This window comes from Theropithecus gelada, chromosome 3 (assembly GCF_003255815.1).
Source record: "Theropithecus gelada isolate Dixy chromosome 3, Tgel_1.0, whole genome shotgun sequence".
Lineage (NCBI taxonomy): Eukaryota > Metazoa > Chordata > Mammalia > Primates > Cercopithecidae > Theropithecus > Theropithecus gelada.
Window position 1 is genome coordinate 8,898,389 of NC_037670.1, and position 17,651 is coordinate 8,916,039.

General features: G+C 51.7%; 1 protein-coding gene across 1 annotated transcript in view; it reads right to left on the minus strand.

Moving 5' to 3' along the window:
- Positions 1-6,661, minus strand: part of LIMK1 (LIM domain kinase 1) — a 35,047-nt gene extending 28,386 nt beyond the window's left edge. Inside the window, exons 1-2 of the mRNA XM_025380817.1 lie at positions 6,400-6,661; positions 4,600-4,696 (exon numbers count right to left, since the gene is read on the minus strand). Of these exons, the coding sequence (XP_025236602.1) occupies positions 4,600-4,696; positions 6,400-6,454 (152 nt within the window). The 5' untranslated portion in view covers positions 6,455-6,661. The remainder of the gene's footprint in view (positions 1-4,599; positions 4,697-6,399) is intronic.
- Positions 6,662-17,651: the final 10,990 nt, after the last annotated feature.

Consider the following 17,651-nt stretch of genomic DNA (forward strand, 5'->3'; position numbering starts at 1 on the left):
CACAGCCTCCCGGGTTCAAGCGATTCTTGTGCCTCAGCCTCCTGAGTAGCTGGGATTACAGGTGCCCACCACCATGCCCAGATAATTTTTGTATTTTTAGTAGAAATGGGGTTTTACCATGTTGGCCAAGCTGGTCTCAAACTCCTGACTTCAGGTGATCTGCCCACCTTGGCCTCCCAAAGTGCTGGGATTACAGGCATGAGCCACCGCAGCCGGCCTCTTTCTTGTGTTTCACTACACTAGGGACAGCCCAAACACCTCTTCCTTACTGCCCCAACCTGGGGCGTCACCCCTCTCCTGGTGAGTGATTCGGGGTAGGCCACTCCAAAGCCAGGTATATCCATCCTGTATCACAGCTTCCCTCCTGTGCTTTCTGTGCTCTCTACTCCTGACCCTCTCTCCATCACCCAAGACTCCATCTCCCCACTCACCGCAGACACAGGGGTCCCCAAGTTCTTCCCTTCATTCATCTTGGCCCCATCACAAATCCCATTCACCATCTCAGGACCAGCTCCGAGGGGGCCATTTTTTCTGGCTTTCCTACCTCCAGCTGGACTCAGGCTCCCATGGCTAGCTCTGGGCAGGGCACAGCCACCCTGGATAGCCCATGTCCCCTCCAGCTCAACACAGATGAGCATGTCTCCTCCCCAACCCGACCCCCAACTCCACCACAGTCAACAAACCACCACCTTCCCAGCACCCAGGTTGGAAAACCAGACGGCTTCAGGTTCCACCCTGCCATTCGCCAGTGCTCATGCCCTCCCCGAAGCCCTGGCCTTTTCTTTCCTTCCCTCCCTCCCTTCCCTCCCTTCCTTCCTCCCTTCCTCCCTTCCCTTCTTTCTTTCCTTCCTTCTTTCCTTCCCTTCTTTCCTTCCTTCCTTCCTTCCTTCCCTTCCTTCTTTCCTTCTTCCTTTGGTTTTTTGAGACAGGATCTCACTCTGTCACCCAGGCTGGAGTGCAGTGGTGTGATCATAGTTCACTGCAACCTCCACCTCCCAGGCTCAAGCAACCTTCCCATGTCAGCCCTGCTGAGTAGCTGGGACTATAGGCACCACCACCACGCTCAGCTAATTTTTTTGTAGAGAGGAGGTTTCGCTATGTTGCCCAGGCTGGTCTCGAACTCCTGAGCTCAAGTGATCCACCCGCCTCCGCCTCCCAAAGGGCTGGGATTACAGGCATGCGCCACCGTCAGCCCCTGCCTTTCCTACTCTGCAGCGATGTGGAGTGAGGTTTGAGTCCCAGCTCTAGATGTTATAACCTTCAGCGAGGCACCTGACTTCACGGAATCTGTTTCTCCCATGCAAACTGGGCACATACGGTAGAGTTATGAATATTTAACAAATTACCATGAAGAATGCTCAATGCATGGTAGCCAATATGACAAATACTCACCAAAAACTGTCCCTTCTGCCTGAAATTCTCTCCATCCTCAGTCACTGTCCCAGGTCAGGTCTGATGAGCTCGGACCCTTGAGTTACTGGGACAGTCCCTTCCCTGCCTAGATACCACCACCAGCCCACTGGGATGGCATTCTTCAATAGCATGTCACCCCAGTCCCTCCCTGGCTGTCTGCCAGCTCCCTTCTGACTTTTTTTTTTTTGAGATGGAGTCTCGCTCTGTCGCCGAGGCTGGAGTGCAGTGACGTGATCTCAGCTCACTGCAGCCTCCACCTCCCAGGTTCAAGTGATTCTCCTTCCTTAGCCTCCCGAGTAGCTGGGATTGCAGTCATGTGCCACCACGCCCAGCTAATTTTTGTATTTTTAGTAGAGATGGGGTTTCACCATGTTGGCCAGGCTGGTCTCGAACTCCTGGCCTCAAGTGATCCACTGGCCTTGGCCTCCCAAAATGCTGGGATTACGGGGGTGAGCCACCATGCCCATCCTAACTTCTGAAGCTCCTTATCTTGGCATTCAAGGCCCTTCACAAATCGGTCTCAAGTTTGTTTCTTGTTGAATCCCTTGACTTATTCTGTTCCTTCCAAGTGAACTGTTCCTGTTCCCTCAGCAGTCCGCACAATCCCACCTCTGTGCTGATGGTTTTCTCTGCCTGTTGAGAGCTCTCTTGCCCCCCGAAGACCTCCTTCTGAGCACCTGATGCAGAACCTCAGGGTATGCTATCTGTCTCCTTTCAGCCACACCACTAAGTGTGTTCATTTCACTCACCGGCTGTGTGACTTTCATCAAGATAATTAACCTCTCTGTGTCCCAATTTTCTCTCTGGCAAAACAAAGACAGCACTAATATCTAACTATGCAAAGTGCTTAGAACAGGGATTGTCCCTTACTGAATGTTAGAAAATGTTAGACATTACTCCTAAAAAAGGAAAAACAGGCTGGCACGGGGGCTCATGCTTGTAATCCCAGCACTTTGGGAGGCTGAGTCGGGAGGATCACTTGAATCTAGGAGTTGGAGTTGGAGGCTGCAGTGGGCTATGATCTCGCCACTGCACTCCAGCCTGGGTACACGCAAGACCCTGTCTCTAAAAAAAAAAAAGAAGAGAAAAAACAAAGAAACAAACCGAGGCCGGGTGCAGTGGCTCATGCCTGTAATCCCAGAATTTTGGGAGGCTGAGGTGGGCAGATCACTTGAGGTCAGGAGTTTGAGACCAGCCTGGCCAACATGGCGAAACTCCATCTGTACTGAAAATACAAAAATTAGCCAGGCGTAGTGGTGCATGCCTGTAATCCTAGCTACTTGGGAGGCTGAGGCAGGAGAATCACTTGGGAGGCTGAGGCAGGAGAATCACTTGAACCTGGGAAGCGGAGGTTGCAATGAGCCGAGATCGCGCCACTGCTCTCCAGCCTGGGCGACACAGCAAGACTGTCTTAAAACAACCAAAAACCAAAAAATAAACCAAGGCAGAAGCCTAAAATAAAGTCCTGGTGCTGGATGTCTTGACCCTTGGTGGGCATCCCAGCTTCACCCTCTACGCTTTTATGGAGTTTTCTCCCCTGAACCTTGCTGTTTGGTGACTGTGCCTGTAATTCTTTCCCACTCCATTTGTTTTTCTTTTTTTAAAATTGAGACGGAGTCTCACTCTGTTGCCTAGGCTAGAGTGCAGTGGCGTGATCATAGCTCACTGCAGCCTCCATCTCCTGGGTTCAAGTAATCCTGCCATCTCAGCCTCTCAAGTAGCTGGGACTACAGGCGTGCGCTACCATGCCCGGCTAATTTTTTGTATTTTTGGTGGAGACAGGGTGTTGCCATATTGCCCAGGCTGGTCTCGAACTCCTGAACTCAAGTGATCTGCCCGCCTCAGCCTCCTAAAGTGATGGGATTACAGGTGTGACCCACCACGCCTCTTCTCCACTCTACTTTTCTACCCAGGAAATCTCACATCCTTTGAGATCCCTGCTCTGGCCCTATAGCCAACTCCAAGGCAGGTAGACCCCTGCCCCTGGCTTCTCAAGATAGTCCTACTGGTGACCTTCAGGTCCTCATGTACTCTTTGTCCTCCGCCACAACCCTGACCCTACTTTCTTCCTACACGTGGGTGTGTGTCTGGAGGCTGGAGCTGGTGTGACCGGGTTATGCATCTTTGCAAGCAGCCTGGAAAACACTGAAGGTGGCTCGGTTTCCCTCAAGGCCTGGTTTGTCTTCCCTCCCTGCAAGAGCATGAGCAACCAGAAGGCAGGGGGGACACTCCTTCCAACTCTTCCCCCTGTCTGGGTGCCAGCAGGGGGCTGAATTGCAGGCGTTGGCTCAACTGGAGGCCTCTCCCATCCTCTCGAAGATTTAGATCTCAGAGATATAAGATGACATCAGATGCCAGGGTGGTAGCTCACGCCTGTAATCCCAGCACTTTGGGAGGCCGAGGCAGGAGGATTGCTTGAGGGCAGGAGTTCAAGACCAGCCTGGGTCTCAATAGTGAGACACTGTCTTTATAAAAAATTTTAAAAATTTGCTGAGCATCGTGGTGTGTACCTATAATCCCAGCTACTCGGGAGGCTGAAGTGGGAGGATCACTTGAACCCGGGAGATGGAGGCTGCATTGAGCCGAGATGGCACCACTGCACTCCAGCCTGGGCAACAGAGCAAGACCGTTTCGAAAAAAGAAAAATACATAAAATAAAATAAGGCCAGGAGCAGTGGTTTATGAGGCCAGGAGCGGTGGTTTATGCCTGTAATCCCAGCATTTTGGGAGGCCGAGGTGGGAAGATCACTTGAGGTCAGAAGTTTGAGACCAGCCTGGCCAACATGGCAAAACCCCGTCTCTACTAAAAATACAAAAATTAGCTGGGCATGGTGGTGTACACCTGTAATCCCAGCTATTCCAGAGGCTGACAGGAGAACTGCTTGAGCCCAGGAGGCAGAGGTTGCAGTGAGCCAAGATTGTGCCACTGCACTCCAGCCTGGGTGACAGAGCGAGACTCCGATTCAAAAAGAAAAAAAAAAATAGATAAATAAAATGACAACAGGAAGGCCTACAGGGATCTTCTGGTCAAAACACCTCATGTCATAAATGGTAAACTGAGGCCACGAACTCACAACGGGGGATAGCACCAGGAGGCATATCCCAGCCTCCTCCATTCCTTGACCAGCCTGTCCTCTCTGGCAGGCCTTGCTTAGGGCAACACAGGCCCTGGGCACCCCACCCTACCTGAAGCAGTCTGCGTGCCAGTCCGCGTTCAGGGCCTGGAGGTACTGGCCATCATAGATCCTCTGGCCGCAGCTTGCACACACGGGCAACTCGCTTCCTGCAGGGGTGGGAGGGGAGTTGGGAAGCGTTCTCAGGAGGTGTGCTCTGGTGCAGGCCCAGGCTGCCCTGCCCACCCCACATGTACCTACACCTGCACCAATCCTCACACCTCACACACTGCCGTGCAGTGCCCAGGCAGGGCAGTCACTGTGCCAAACAGGAGAAGAAAGGGTGCTGGCCTAAGTCTTGCTGAGATACTGACTAGGTTGCCAAACCTCTCTGGCCCTGTTTCCCTACGTATCAGCCTAGGAGGAGGATCAGGTCCATCCTCCCGCTATAGCACTGGGTCTGGCAAGGTAAATGGGGAGAAAGGAAGCAGTGGCTTTAGGGATAAGGCAGTGGGGAACATTCCTATCACAGCCTCCTTTCCTCCCTTGCCTGCCCGGGAAGAAGTACTAAGAGGGCCCTTCAAAGGCAGGCACTGGACAGGGCTGGATTAGTGCATCCTGGGCTAAAGCCACCTGGGAGGTCAAGGGCAGGAAGCCTGGCGGTGCCAGCCCTAACAGACCCTTGGCAATGAATTCCCTGGCTTAGCGAAGGAAAGGGGCTGCAGAGCTGGGTACTTCCAGACACCTGTCCCAGGGAGGCCTGGCACCTCCTCTAGCCAGCCACAGGCATGCTTAGTCATCCCTGGGGCCTGGCACCCTTGGAGCTGGTGGGCCCTGGAAAATGCCCCGGGTCTGCTCCTCCCCACTGTACAGAAGGGGAGACTGAGCCCCAGAGATGGCATGGCTTGCCCAGTCACATAGCTAGATCCCAAGGCCACAATGGCCTGCCCCTCCGTGAAGATGCAGGGACCTTAGGTAGGTAGGGGCTACAGGAAGGTGGGCCCCTACCCCAGTCAGGTTTTCATGGGCCTGGGAAGGGTTGGTGGCAGGGGGAGGTGCCGAGTCAGGCCCTGCCTTGGGGCCAGGTGGATCTATGTGACAGGTCAGCGAAGGAGAACCAAGGAGGGTCCCCCAGACCCTGTCCTAGGCTGGGGAAGTCTTGGGGGAGTCCTTGAACCCTAACTGCAGTACAGTACTGCGCCTTGGGCCCCAGTGAGGGAGAAGGGGCTAAAGAGGTTAGGATGAGTCATGCTCCCAGCCAAGACTGACGGCAGGCACCGGGTTTGGGGCACAGGGAGGGAGAGTGGATGAGGTACACGGCCTTCAGGTTCCTGGACGCCTTTCTCCGCTCTACCCATCTGGCCTCCAATCACCGACACTGGGGGGGCAACTACCCGGTTTCCAAATGTACAGAAGGGGAAACTGAGGCCCAGGGAGTCGGCGCCTGGCTCAAGGTCACAGAGCCGGGCAGGCGCCGGGCGGCCACTGGGACCCAGGGCTGCGGCTTCCCCGGCCCTCTTTCTTCCGAGACTGGATAAAGGGTGGCCCCAGGGCGAGGCCCGGGTGGTGGACAGAGCACGCGGATGGAGGCCGGCGCGGGGCTGGCAGTGCCTGGGAGTCCTTCGCGAGGGGGAGCGGGGGGGAGGAAAAGGGTCCGGGGTCCCCAGACCCGCGGAAGGGCAGCTCGCCGGGGGCCGGGGAGGGGGATCCCGGGCGGGAGGGGGACAGGGAGGGGCCTGCGGGCTTCGGAAGGACGAGCTCATCCCGGAGGAGGCAGGGGCGCGGCCTTCTGGCAGCCCCGGCCCCCTCCCATGCCCCGGGCTGCCCCGGGCACCCCCCCAGGCCCTCGCCCCACACCCCGCGGCCCGCGCACCTTCCTCTCCCATACGTTCTTCCCTCCAGGTGCAACAAAGTAGCGTCAACCTCATGCACTCGACGGGGGGCGGGGCCCGGCGGGGCTGGGGCTGGGGGCGGCCAGGCCCGCAAGCTCGCCCACCGCCGCCGGCCCGGGGAGGCGGGGGCGGAGGGCGCGGGCCGGGCCGGGCCGGGGGCGCCTCTCGGACACCGGCGGGGGAACCGGCTTGGTGCCGCGGCGGCTAGGGGAGCGAGCAGAGGGGCGGACCGAGGCGGGGCCTACGAGCTGCGGCACGGGGGCGGGGCGCGGGCGGCCGGCGGCGGGAACAGCCCTGCGCGGCCCCGCCCCTATCGGAAAACCCGCCCCCACACCCAAGGCCACGCCTCTAGAGGCCACGCCCCGCTGCGGCCCCGCCAGGGGGCGCAGCGAGCCTGCGCGCCCCGCCCCTCCCCGCCCCTGTCCGCTCTCATTCATTCATCTTTCTCCGAGCGACAGCTCTCGACTGGGAGCTGCGAGGCCCAGCTGCCTCGGAGGGCCGCGCGCTCTGCTGGGGCAGCCAAGGAGGATGTGGGAGCCTAGAGAAGGGGCCTCCGTTTCCCCGCGGGAGGCCCCCACGGACCCAAACCAGCTGCAGCCAGGAACCCGGACCAGAGCTGGAGGAGGCCCTGTGCCCCGCCAGGACACTGGTGGTCGCCTTGGGGAGGGGAGGGAGACGGGCCGGGTTTTGTCCCTCTCTCTGAGGCCTGCATTGAGGCCAGGCTGGGCCCGGGGAAGGTGATGGTCCGCGTCTCAGGCCTCGCGAATGAGCAGCCCCGGAGAAAGGAGCGAGCCCCTGCCAGGCAGTGACAGGTGTACTCTTCTCAGTGCTGGTTACTTGGAGCTGGGGCTGCCCTGCCCAGGGTCCTGGAGGGGGCACGGGTTTGGGCTGAATCAAGCGGCCAAAGGAATTGGGTGGTCCAGTCCAGCACTGATGGTGGAACACCCTGCCTAGAAGTGGACAATTCTAGAATGCTGGACATGGGCAGGAGCAACCCTGTCCCCACTAGGTCCACCTCCCACGTCATCCCACTGCCCAGGAAGCAGTGACTGGAGCGGAGCCACGTGCCCACGTGAACCCAGTGAACAAGAGGCAGCGCTAGCCCAACTCCAACTCTAGCCATCATGTTTGTGGGGACAAGTCTAGGCAGGTCTGCAAAGTGGGGGCACTCACCCCTGGGTGCAAAACAATTACGTGGGGAGGGAAGAAAACAATAGATTTTTTTTTTTTTTTTTTGACACGGTCTTGCTCCGTTGCCTAGGCTGGAGTGCAGTGGCGCGATCTGGGCTGACCGCAGCCTCCACCCCCCAGGTTCAAGCAATTCTCCCACCTCAGCCTCCCGAGTAGCTGAGATTACAGGCGTGCACCACCATGCCCAGCTAATTTTTGTATTTTTGGTAGAGATGGGGTTTCACCATGTTGGCCAGGCTGGTCCCAAACTCCTGACCTCAGGTGATCCACCCTCCTTGGCTTCCCAAAGTGCTGGGATTACAGGTGTGAACCACCACGCCTGGCCGGAATTTTAAATTTCCCATTAGAAAGAAGGCTGGGCACAGTGGCTCACACCTACAATCCCAGCACTTTGGGAGGCCAAGGTGGGAGGATCACTTGAGGCCAGGAATTGGAGATCAGCTTAGGCAACAAAGTGAAACCCTGTCTCTTCTAACTTTTTTTTTTTAAATTAGCCAAGCATGGTGACTCATGCCTGTAGTTCCAGCTACTTGGGAGGCTGAGGTGGGAGGATGCTTGACCTCAGGAGGTTGAGGCTGCAGTAAGCTATGATTGCACCGCTGCACTCTAGCCTGGGTGACAAGAGTGAGACCCTGTCAAAAAAGATGGGGAGGGAAAAGGAAGCGAAAGAAAGAGAGGCAAATGAGAGGCTTGTAACTTGGCTGTAGGGCGTATACCAGGCAGGACCCTGGCTGGAAACAGAAAGTGCCACTTACTGGGGCTAACTGGAGAGAGTTTGATAAAGGGGATGTTTACCATGCATGGCACGGGGGAGGGGGCATGAAAGGAGATCAGTAAGGACTGGCACTGTTGGAGGGGTGGCAGCAGTTACCAGCCCAGGGTGAGGGGGCATAGAGGGGGTCCCTGGAGGAGAGGCCTGCCTGAGAGGAGCTGTGTTAAGAGGGGTCCCCAGTTTTGGGGCACTCATGGGGAAGAGGACCCAGAAGGCCTATTCTGATCTGACTCCCGTGTCCTTCTTATTCTTCCATTGCCTCCCGTTAACCAATCCTGTCTGGACGCAGCAGGCAGGGCCGTGTTGCTGCTGTGCCCACAGTGCAGGGTGGAGAAGTGCACAGTGGCCTGGAGGGGCTGTGAGCCTGAGCCAGCTTGGTTGAGTGATGTTATCTGGTTTTGACTAAATTAACCCTCGCAGAATGAACTCATAGCTGAAAACAATTCTTGCAAGGAAAGCACAGATTGGGCCTGGCGCGGCAGCTCATGCCTGTAATCCCAGCACTTTGAGAGGCCGAGGCTGGTGGATCACAAGGTCAGGAGATTGAGACTATCCTGGCCAACACGGTGAAACCCCGTCTCTACTAAAAATACAAAAATTAGCTGGGCATGGTGGTGCGTGCCTATAATCCCAGCTACTCGGGAAGCTGAGACAGGAAAATCGCTTGAACCAGGGGGTCGGAGGTTGCAGTGAGCCAAGATCACACCACTGCACTCCAGCCTGGTGACAGAGCAAGACTCTATCTCAAAAAAAAAAAAAAAAAAGAAAGCACAGATTGAAGATGATGCAAACTGGGTGCAGTGGCTGACACCTGTAATCCCAGCGCTTTGGGAGGCTGAACTGGGAGGATCGCTTGAGGTCAGGAGTTCAAGACCAGCCTGGGCAACATGGTGAGACCCCACCACATCTCTATGGAAAATTTTTTTTTTCTGGGTGTGGTGGTGTGCACCTGTAGTCACAGCTACTCAGGAGGCTGAGGCGGGAGGATCACTTGAGTCCAGGATTTGGAGGCTTTAGTGAGCTCTGATCGTGCCACTGTACAGCCTATCTCAAACAAACAAACAACCAACAACAAAAAAAGAAGATGCTAACACATCCAGATGAGCGAAAAGATGGAGCTGTCACTTCCACACCCTGTAGGAGCTCCTTGTCAGCCACAGTTCCAGGTGAAACATCAGATCTGACATATTCAGTCATATTGCTCATGCAAGATATTTTTTTGCTGAAAGCAAAAAGGATTTTGCTTTTTATTTTTATTTATTTATTTATTTTGAGACGGAGTTTTGCTCTTCTTGCCCAGGCTGGAATGCAGTGGCACGATCCCAGCTCACTACAACCTCCGCCTCCTGGGTTCAAGCAATTCTCCTGCCTCAGCCTCCCAAGTAGCTGGGATTACAGGCATGCACCACCATGCCTGGCTAATTTTTTGTATTTTTAGTAGAGATGGGGTTTCGCCAGGTTGGCCAGACTGGTCTCGAACTTCTGATCTCAGGTGATCCACCCGCCTTGGCCTCCCAAAGTGCTGGGATTATAGATATGAGCCACCTCACCTGGCTGCAGAAAGGATTTTTGTACTTTTTTTTTGTTTCAAAAGAGAGAGGGTCTCACTCTGTCATGCAGGGTGGCATGCAGTGGCACTATCGTAGCTCACTGCAGCCTCGAACTCCTGAGCTCAAGTGATCCTCCCACCTCAGCCTTCTGGGTAGGTGTGACCACAGGCACATAGTACCACGTCTGGCTAATTTTTATCTTTTGTAGAGATGGGGGGGTCTTACCATGTTGCCCAGGCTAGTCTCGAACTCCTGTGCTCAATTTGTGTTCCCAAAGTGCTGGGATTATAGGCGTGAGCCACAGAGCCCAGCCTGATAAAAGTTTTTTGTTTTGTTTTTGTTTTTTTGAGATGGAGTCTCGCTCTGTTGCACAGACTGGAGTGCAATGGCGCTATCTTGGCCCACTGCAACCTTCGCCTCCTGGGTTCAAGTGATTCTCCTGCCTCAGCCTCCCGAATAGGTGGAATTACAGGCACGCACCACCACGCCTGGCTAATTTTTGTATTTTTAGTAGAGACAGGGTTTCACCATGTTGGCCGGGCTGGTCTTAAACTCTTGACCTCAAGTGATTGTGCCACCTCAGCCTCTTAAAGTGCTGGGATTACAGGCATGAGCCACCGTGCCCGGCCAATAAAAGTTTTTTTATATGAGGAATTGAGCACCCCATGGGGAATGGCTCACTCACTCCGGAAGTTGGAATTGTCCAGTTTCAAATTTGTGCCTGACTGGATATAAGCCAGTGACAAGCAGGAGGCTCCTTGGGGACACTGCCATAACGTGAGCCCAAGGCTGTTGCTGAAGGCAGGGCCAGAGCCAAAGCTGTCCTCGCATGCAAAGCGGGCTGGCATCATGGGGTCCCTGCCAGCAGACTCTGCCTGCTCACTTCTCGCCCACTCTGGGTAACCTCACTCAGACGCATGGCTTGGTGACTCCTCCGACCTTTCCTCGAACTGCAGACACAAGAACCCGAATGTGTATTTGGGATCTCCATTTGGATGGCAAACGGGACCTCATACTTAGCATGTCCAGGTCAGAGCTCATCATTTGTGCCCGGATGGTTCCTCCCCAGGTGTTTCTTATCTCAGTAAATGACAGCACTGTCATCCAGTAATTTAGGCTAAACTCATGGGCTTTTTTTTTTTTTTTTTTTTTTTGAGACAAGATTTCCCTCTATCCCTCAGGCTGGTGGGCAGTGGCACGATCAAAGCTCACTGCAGCCTTGACCTCCCAGGCTCAAGCGATCCTCCCATCTCAGCTTCCCTAGCTACTGGAACTACAGGTGTGCAGTATGGCATGACTGCTCCCATTTCCTGACTCCCTGCCTCTGATCCATTGGCAAATCCTATTGGCTCTATATGTAAAATACATCCAGAATTCCAGCACTTCTCCCTCCTTCTTGGCCTAGTTGGGTATTTAGAGCAACAGCCTCCCAAGTCATGTCCCTACGCCCTGTCATCCTGCAGAGCCTCTGAACATGTGTGACATTCCTTTGCTTTCTAACCTTAAGGTCCTTGCTTCTGTGCTTATGGAACCTAGCCTCTGGCTACTACTTTGCCCTTATTTTTATTCTCCTTGGTCATTTTTGCTAAAATCATGATGGTCAGTCATGGTAGCTCACACCTGTAATCACAGCCATTTGAGAGGCCAAGGCAGGAGGATTGCTTAAAGCCAGAAATTCAAAACCAGCCTGGGCAACATAGTGAGACCTCATCTCTAAAAAAAAAAAAAAAAAAAAAAATTAGCCAGGTATGGTGGCATGTGACCATAGTCCTAGCTACTCGGGAGGCTGAGGCGGGAGGATCACTTGAGCCCAGGATTTCCAGGGCAGTGAGCTAGGATTACACTATTATACTCCAGCTTGGGCAACAGAGGGAGACCCTTTCTCTAATTATTTTTTTATTAAAAAAAATTTTTTTGAGACTGAGTCTCACTCTGTCGCCCAGGCTGGAGTGCAATGGTGCCATCTCAGCTCACTGCAACTTCTGCCTCCCGGGTTCAAGCAATCCTCCTGCCTCAGTCTCCTGAGTAGCTGGGATTACAGGCACCTGCCATCATCCCTGGCTAATTTTTTTTTTTGGTATTTTTGCAGAGACGGGATTTCACCATGTTGGCCAGGCTGGTCTTGAACTCCTGATCTCAGGTGACCCACCTACCTCGGCCTCCCAAAGTTCTGGATTACAGGCGTGAGTCACCGCGCCCGGCCCCTTTCTCTAATTAAAAAAAAAGAAAAATCGTGGTGCACCTCTCTGCTGTTCTAACTTCCCAAGGATGTGGTTGTTACAGGGCTTTTGACTTGAGGCCAGGTCGCCTAACCATCCTGTTAGGATGGTGACATTCCTTGTCACTATCTCCTCCCTGACTTTTTATCTTCATAGCACTGATTTACCTGGTATTAGAGTTATTACTTATTCACTATACTATATCAGTTTTCCCTGGCTGCTATGACAAATTACCAAAAACTTGGTGGCTAAAAACAACAGACATTTGTTTTCTCACTGTTCTGGAGGCCAGAAGTCTGAAATCAGATTGTTGGAAATTAGTCCGGAAATCAATCTGCTCTGTCTTCTTTCAGGCATTTTGTATTTTGGGTCTTACATTTAGTTCTTTAACCTGAGTTAATTTTTGTATATGGTGTAAGATAAGGATCGAACCTTTTTTTTTTTTTTTTTTTTTTTTTTGAGACAGGGTCTTGCTCTGTTGCCCAGGCTGGAGTGTAGTGGCATGATCTCGGCTCAGCATAACCTCCGCCTCCCAGGTTCAAGCAATTCTCCTGCCTCAGCCTCCCAAGTAGCTGGGCTTACAGGCGCATGTCACCAGGCCCGGCTAATTTTTGTATTTTTAGTAGAGACGGGATTTCACCATGTTGGCCAGGCTGGTCTCAAACTCGTGACCTCAGGTGATCCACCTGCCTCAGCCTCCTAAAGTGCTGGGATTATAGGTGTGATCCACTGCATCTGGCCCCTGAATTTTATTCTGAGACAGGGGTCTCACTCTGTCACCTAGGCTGGAGTGCAGTGGCATGATCTTGGTTCACTGCAACCTCCACCTCCCTGGTTCAAGCAATTCTCCTGCCTCAGCCTCCCAAGTAGCTGGGACTACAGGCACCCGCCACCAAGCCCAGCTAATTTTTGTATTTTTAGTAGAGACGGGGTTTCACTATATTGGCCAGGCTGGTTTCGAATTTCTGATCTTGTGATTCGTCTGCCTCAGCCTCCCAAAGTGCTGGGATTACAGGCATGAACCACCGTGCCCAGCCACTTTATTCTTTTGTATTCAGTTTTCCCAACACAATTTGACTTTTTTGTTTTTCTTTTTGTTTTTTTAAAGAGAGATGGGATCTCACTATGTTGCTCAGGATAGTCTCAAACTCCTGGGCTCAAGCAATCCTCTCGCCTTGGCCTCCCAGAAGTGTGAGGATTACAGGCATGCGCCACCGTGTCCGGCCACCAACATCGCTTGTTGAAGAGACTGTTCTTTCCCCATTGAATGGTCTTAGCATCTTGTCAAATATCATTTAATCATATACACCAGGGTTTATTAATATTTCTGGGCCATTATGAATGTTCTGTTCTGTTGGCCTGTTTGTCTGTAATGCCAGTATCACACTGTTTGGGTTACTGTAACTCTGTAATACGTTTTGGAATCACAAAATGTGAGTCCTCCAGCTTTGTTCTTCTTTCTCAAAATTGTTTTAGCTATTTGGGGTCCCTTGAGATTTCACATGAATTTTAAGATGAAATTTTCTATTCCTGCAAAAAATGCCTTTGGGACTTTGATAGCAATTTTGTTGAAACTATGGTTTCATCACCTGTGTTGCCCAGGCTTGAGCACTACAGACATTTGAACAATTAAGTCTAACTATCCATGAACATGGATGTCTTTATATTTTCCTGTGTCTTCTTTAACTTCTTTCAGCAATATTTTGCAGTTTTCAACGTACAAATCTTTCACTTCCTTGGTTAGGTTTATTTCTAGTATTTTATTCTTTTTGATGCTCTTATAAATGGAATTGTTTTCTTAATTTCCTTTTTAGATTGTTCATTGTGAGGATGTGGAAACACAACTAATTTTGTGTGCATGTTCGATCTTTAGGGGTTTTTACACATACGAGCATGTAATTTGTAAACAGAGATAATTTTACTTCTTTCTTTTCAATTTGGATGTCTTTAATTTCTTTTTCTTTTTTTCCTGGTTGTTCTGACTAGGACTTCCAATACCATGCTGAATAGAAGTGATAGGAGTAGGCATCCTTGTCTTATTCCTAATCTTAGAGGAAAAGCTTTAAGTCCTTTTTATTTTTTATTTATTTATTTTTTTGAGACAGGGTGTCACTCTGTTATCCGGGCTGGAGTACAGTGGCATGATCACGGCTCACTGCAGCCTTAACCTCCCAGGCTCAAGCAATCCTCTTGCCTCAGCCTCCTGAACGGCTGGGACTACAGGCATGTGCCACCATGCCCGGCTAATTTTTGTATTTTTTGTAGAGACAGGGCTTTGCCATGTTGCCCAGGCTGGTCTCGAACTTCTGGGCTCAAGGCATCTGCCCGCCTCAGTCTCCCAAAGTGCTGGAATTACAGGTGTGAGCCACCACTCCAAGCCCAGTCTTTCACCATTAAGTATGATGTTAGCTGTGGGCTTTCACCTATAGCCTTTATTAGGTTTAAGTGGTTTGCTTCTATTCCTAGTTTGTTGAATGTTTTTATCATGAAACGGTATTGGATCTTGCTGCCTTTTCTGCAGCAATTGAGATGATCATGTGATTTTCTTTCGTTCTGTTTACATGATATATTTTACTGAGTGATATTCACATGTTGAAACATCCTTACATTTCAGGAAAAATTCCACTTGGTTATGGTGTATAATCCTTTTAATCTGCTATTGAATTTGGTTTGCTTGTATTTTATTGAGGATTTTTGCATCGATGTTCATAAAGGATGTTGGCTTTTCTTGTGTCTTTGGTATTAGAATAATGCTGGCCTCCTAGAATGAGATTGGAAGTGCTCCCTCTTCTTCAATTTTCTGGAAGAGTTTCAGGAGGATTGGTGTTAATTTTTTAAATGTTTGTTAGAATTCTCCAGTGAAGCCATCTGGTCCTGCGCTTTTCTCTGTTGGGAGACTTTTTATTACTGATTTAATCTCCTTACTCATTATTGGTCTATGCTGATTTTCTATTTCTTCGTGATTCAGTCTTGGCAAGCTGTGGCTTTCTAGGAATTTATCCATTTTATCTAGATTTTTCAATTTTTTTTTTTTCTAGAGATGGAGTCTTGCTCTGTCACCCAGATTGGAGTGCAGTGGCACAATCATAGCTCCCTGCAGCCTTGACTTCCTGGGCTTAAGTGATCCTCCTGCTTTGGCCTCCCAAAGTGTTGGGATTATAGGTGTGAGCCACTGCGCCCAGCCCCAGCTTCTCATAAAAACACGTATGTAGCATTTAGGGCCCAGCAGGGTAATCTCCCTATATCTCAAGATCCTGAACTTAATCACAACTACAAAGATCCTTTTTCCATGAGGTAACTCTTAGGGGCTGAAGTGTGTCTCCTCAAAATTTATATGTTGCAGCACTTACTCCAATACCACAGAGTATGACTGTATTTGGAGATAGGGTCTTTAAAAAAAAATTTTTTTTTTTTGAGACCGAGTCTTGCTCTGTTGCCCAGGCTGGAGTGCAGGGGTGCAATCTCGGCTCACTGCAACCTCTGCCTCCTGGGTTCAAGCAATTCACCTGCCTCAGGCCCTGGAGTAGCTGGGATTACAAGCATGCACCACCACACCCAGCTAATTTTTTTTTTTTTGTATATTTAGTAGAGATGGGGTTTTGCCATGTTAGCCAGGCTGGTCTTGAACTCCTGACCTCAAGTGATCTGCCTGCCTTGGCCTCCCAAAGTGCTGGGATTACAAGTAAGAGCCACCGTGTCCGGCCTATGTTATTCTTAAAGCAGTTCCCCTCTTAGAGTTTACAGTCTGGTGTAGAGAGGCAGGAAAAGAAGTATAATATATTTTGTACATGGTGACAGGTGCTCTGGAGTCAAAGAAGGCAGACACAGACTGGGTGTGGTGGCTCATGCCTGTAATCCCAGCACTTTGGGGGGCCAAGGCGGGCGGATCACCTGAGGTCAGGAGTTCAAGACCAGCCTGGCCAACATGGTCAAACCCTGTCTCTATAAAAATACAAAAAATATTTGCCAGGCATGATGGCGGGTGCCTGTAGTCCCAGCTACTCAGGAGGCTGAGGCGGGAGACTTGCTTGAACTCGGGAGGTAGAGGTAGCAGTGAGGTGAGATTGCACCATTGCGCTCCAGCCTGGGTGACAGAGTGAGACTCCGTCTCAAAAAACAAAACACAACACGGAGGTAGAGCCAGGTGAGGGAGTGCTGAGCAGGGGAGGAGGGTGCAGCTCGCAATTTTATTTATTTTCTAAATAGAGATGGGATCTCACTGTGTTGCCCAGGCTTGTCTTGAACTCCTGGCCTCAAGTGATCCTCCCACCTCAGCCTCCCAAAGTGCTGGGATTACAGGCATGAGCCACCACATCCAGCCCAATTTACAGTTTTAGAAAGGGGTCAGTGTAGGACCCTCTGAGAAGGTGACACTTGAGTCAAGACCTGTAGCAGGTGAGGGAGCCAGAAACACAGATAGCTGAGGGAAGGGCGTTTTGGGCAGAAGAGATAGCAGATGCCAAGGCTGGCAGTGGGGTGACCTGCTGCACTCAAGGAAAACTAAGATGGCCAGGGCGACTGCATGGCTCGAATAGCAGAATGTGGGGTCAGAAGAGCTGGTGCCATGCAAGAAGGGGCATCCTGGCCATAGAAAGGCCTCTGGCTTTGTGTCTGAGTGAGACAGGAACCACTGCAGGATTTTGAGTAGATACATGACCCGAGTTGACTTACGCTTTGAAAGAATTGCTTTGGGCCAGATGTGGTGGCTCATACCTGTAATCCCAGCACTTTGGGAGGCAGACACAGGCGGATCGCTTGAGGCCAGGAGTTTGAGACCAGCCTGGGCAACACGGTGAGACCCCATCTCTACTAAAATTTAAAAAAAAAATGGCCCCTGCTTGGTAGTGGGTGCCTGTAGTCTCAGATACTCAGGCTCAGGAGTCTGAAGTGGGAGGATCACTTGAGCCTAGGAGTTTGAGGCTGCAGTGAGCTATGATTGTACCACTGCACTGCAGCCCAGGTGACAGAGCAAGACTCTGTCTCTAAAAAATAAACCCCCTTTTTTTTTTTAGATGGAGTCTCACGCTGTTGCCAGGCTGGAGTGCAGTGGCCTGACCTCAACTCACTGCAACCTCCGCCTCCCGGGTTCAAGCGATTCTCCTGCCTCAGCCTCCTGAGTAGCTGGGACTACAGGTGCGCACCACCACGCCCAGCTAGTTTTTGTATTGTTAGTAGAGATGGGGGTTTCACCACGTTGACCAGGATGGTCTCTATCTCTTGACCTTGTGATCTGCCGCCTCAGCCTCCCAAAGTGCTGGGATTACAGGCACGAGCCACTGTGCCCGGCCAAAAATAAAATTTTTTTTTTTTTTTTTGAGACGGAGTCTCGCTCTGTCGCCCAGGCTGGAGTGCAGTGGCCGGATCTCAGCTCACTGCAAGCTCCGCCTCCCGGGTTTACGCCGTTCTCCCGCCTCAGCCTCCCGAGTAGCTGGGACTACAGGCGCCCGCCACCACGCCCGGCTAGTTTTTTGTATTTTTTTAGTAGAGACGGGGTTTCACCG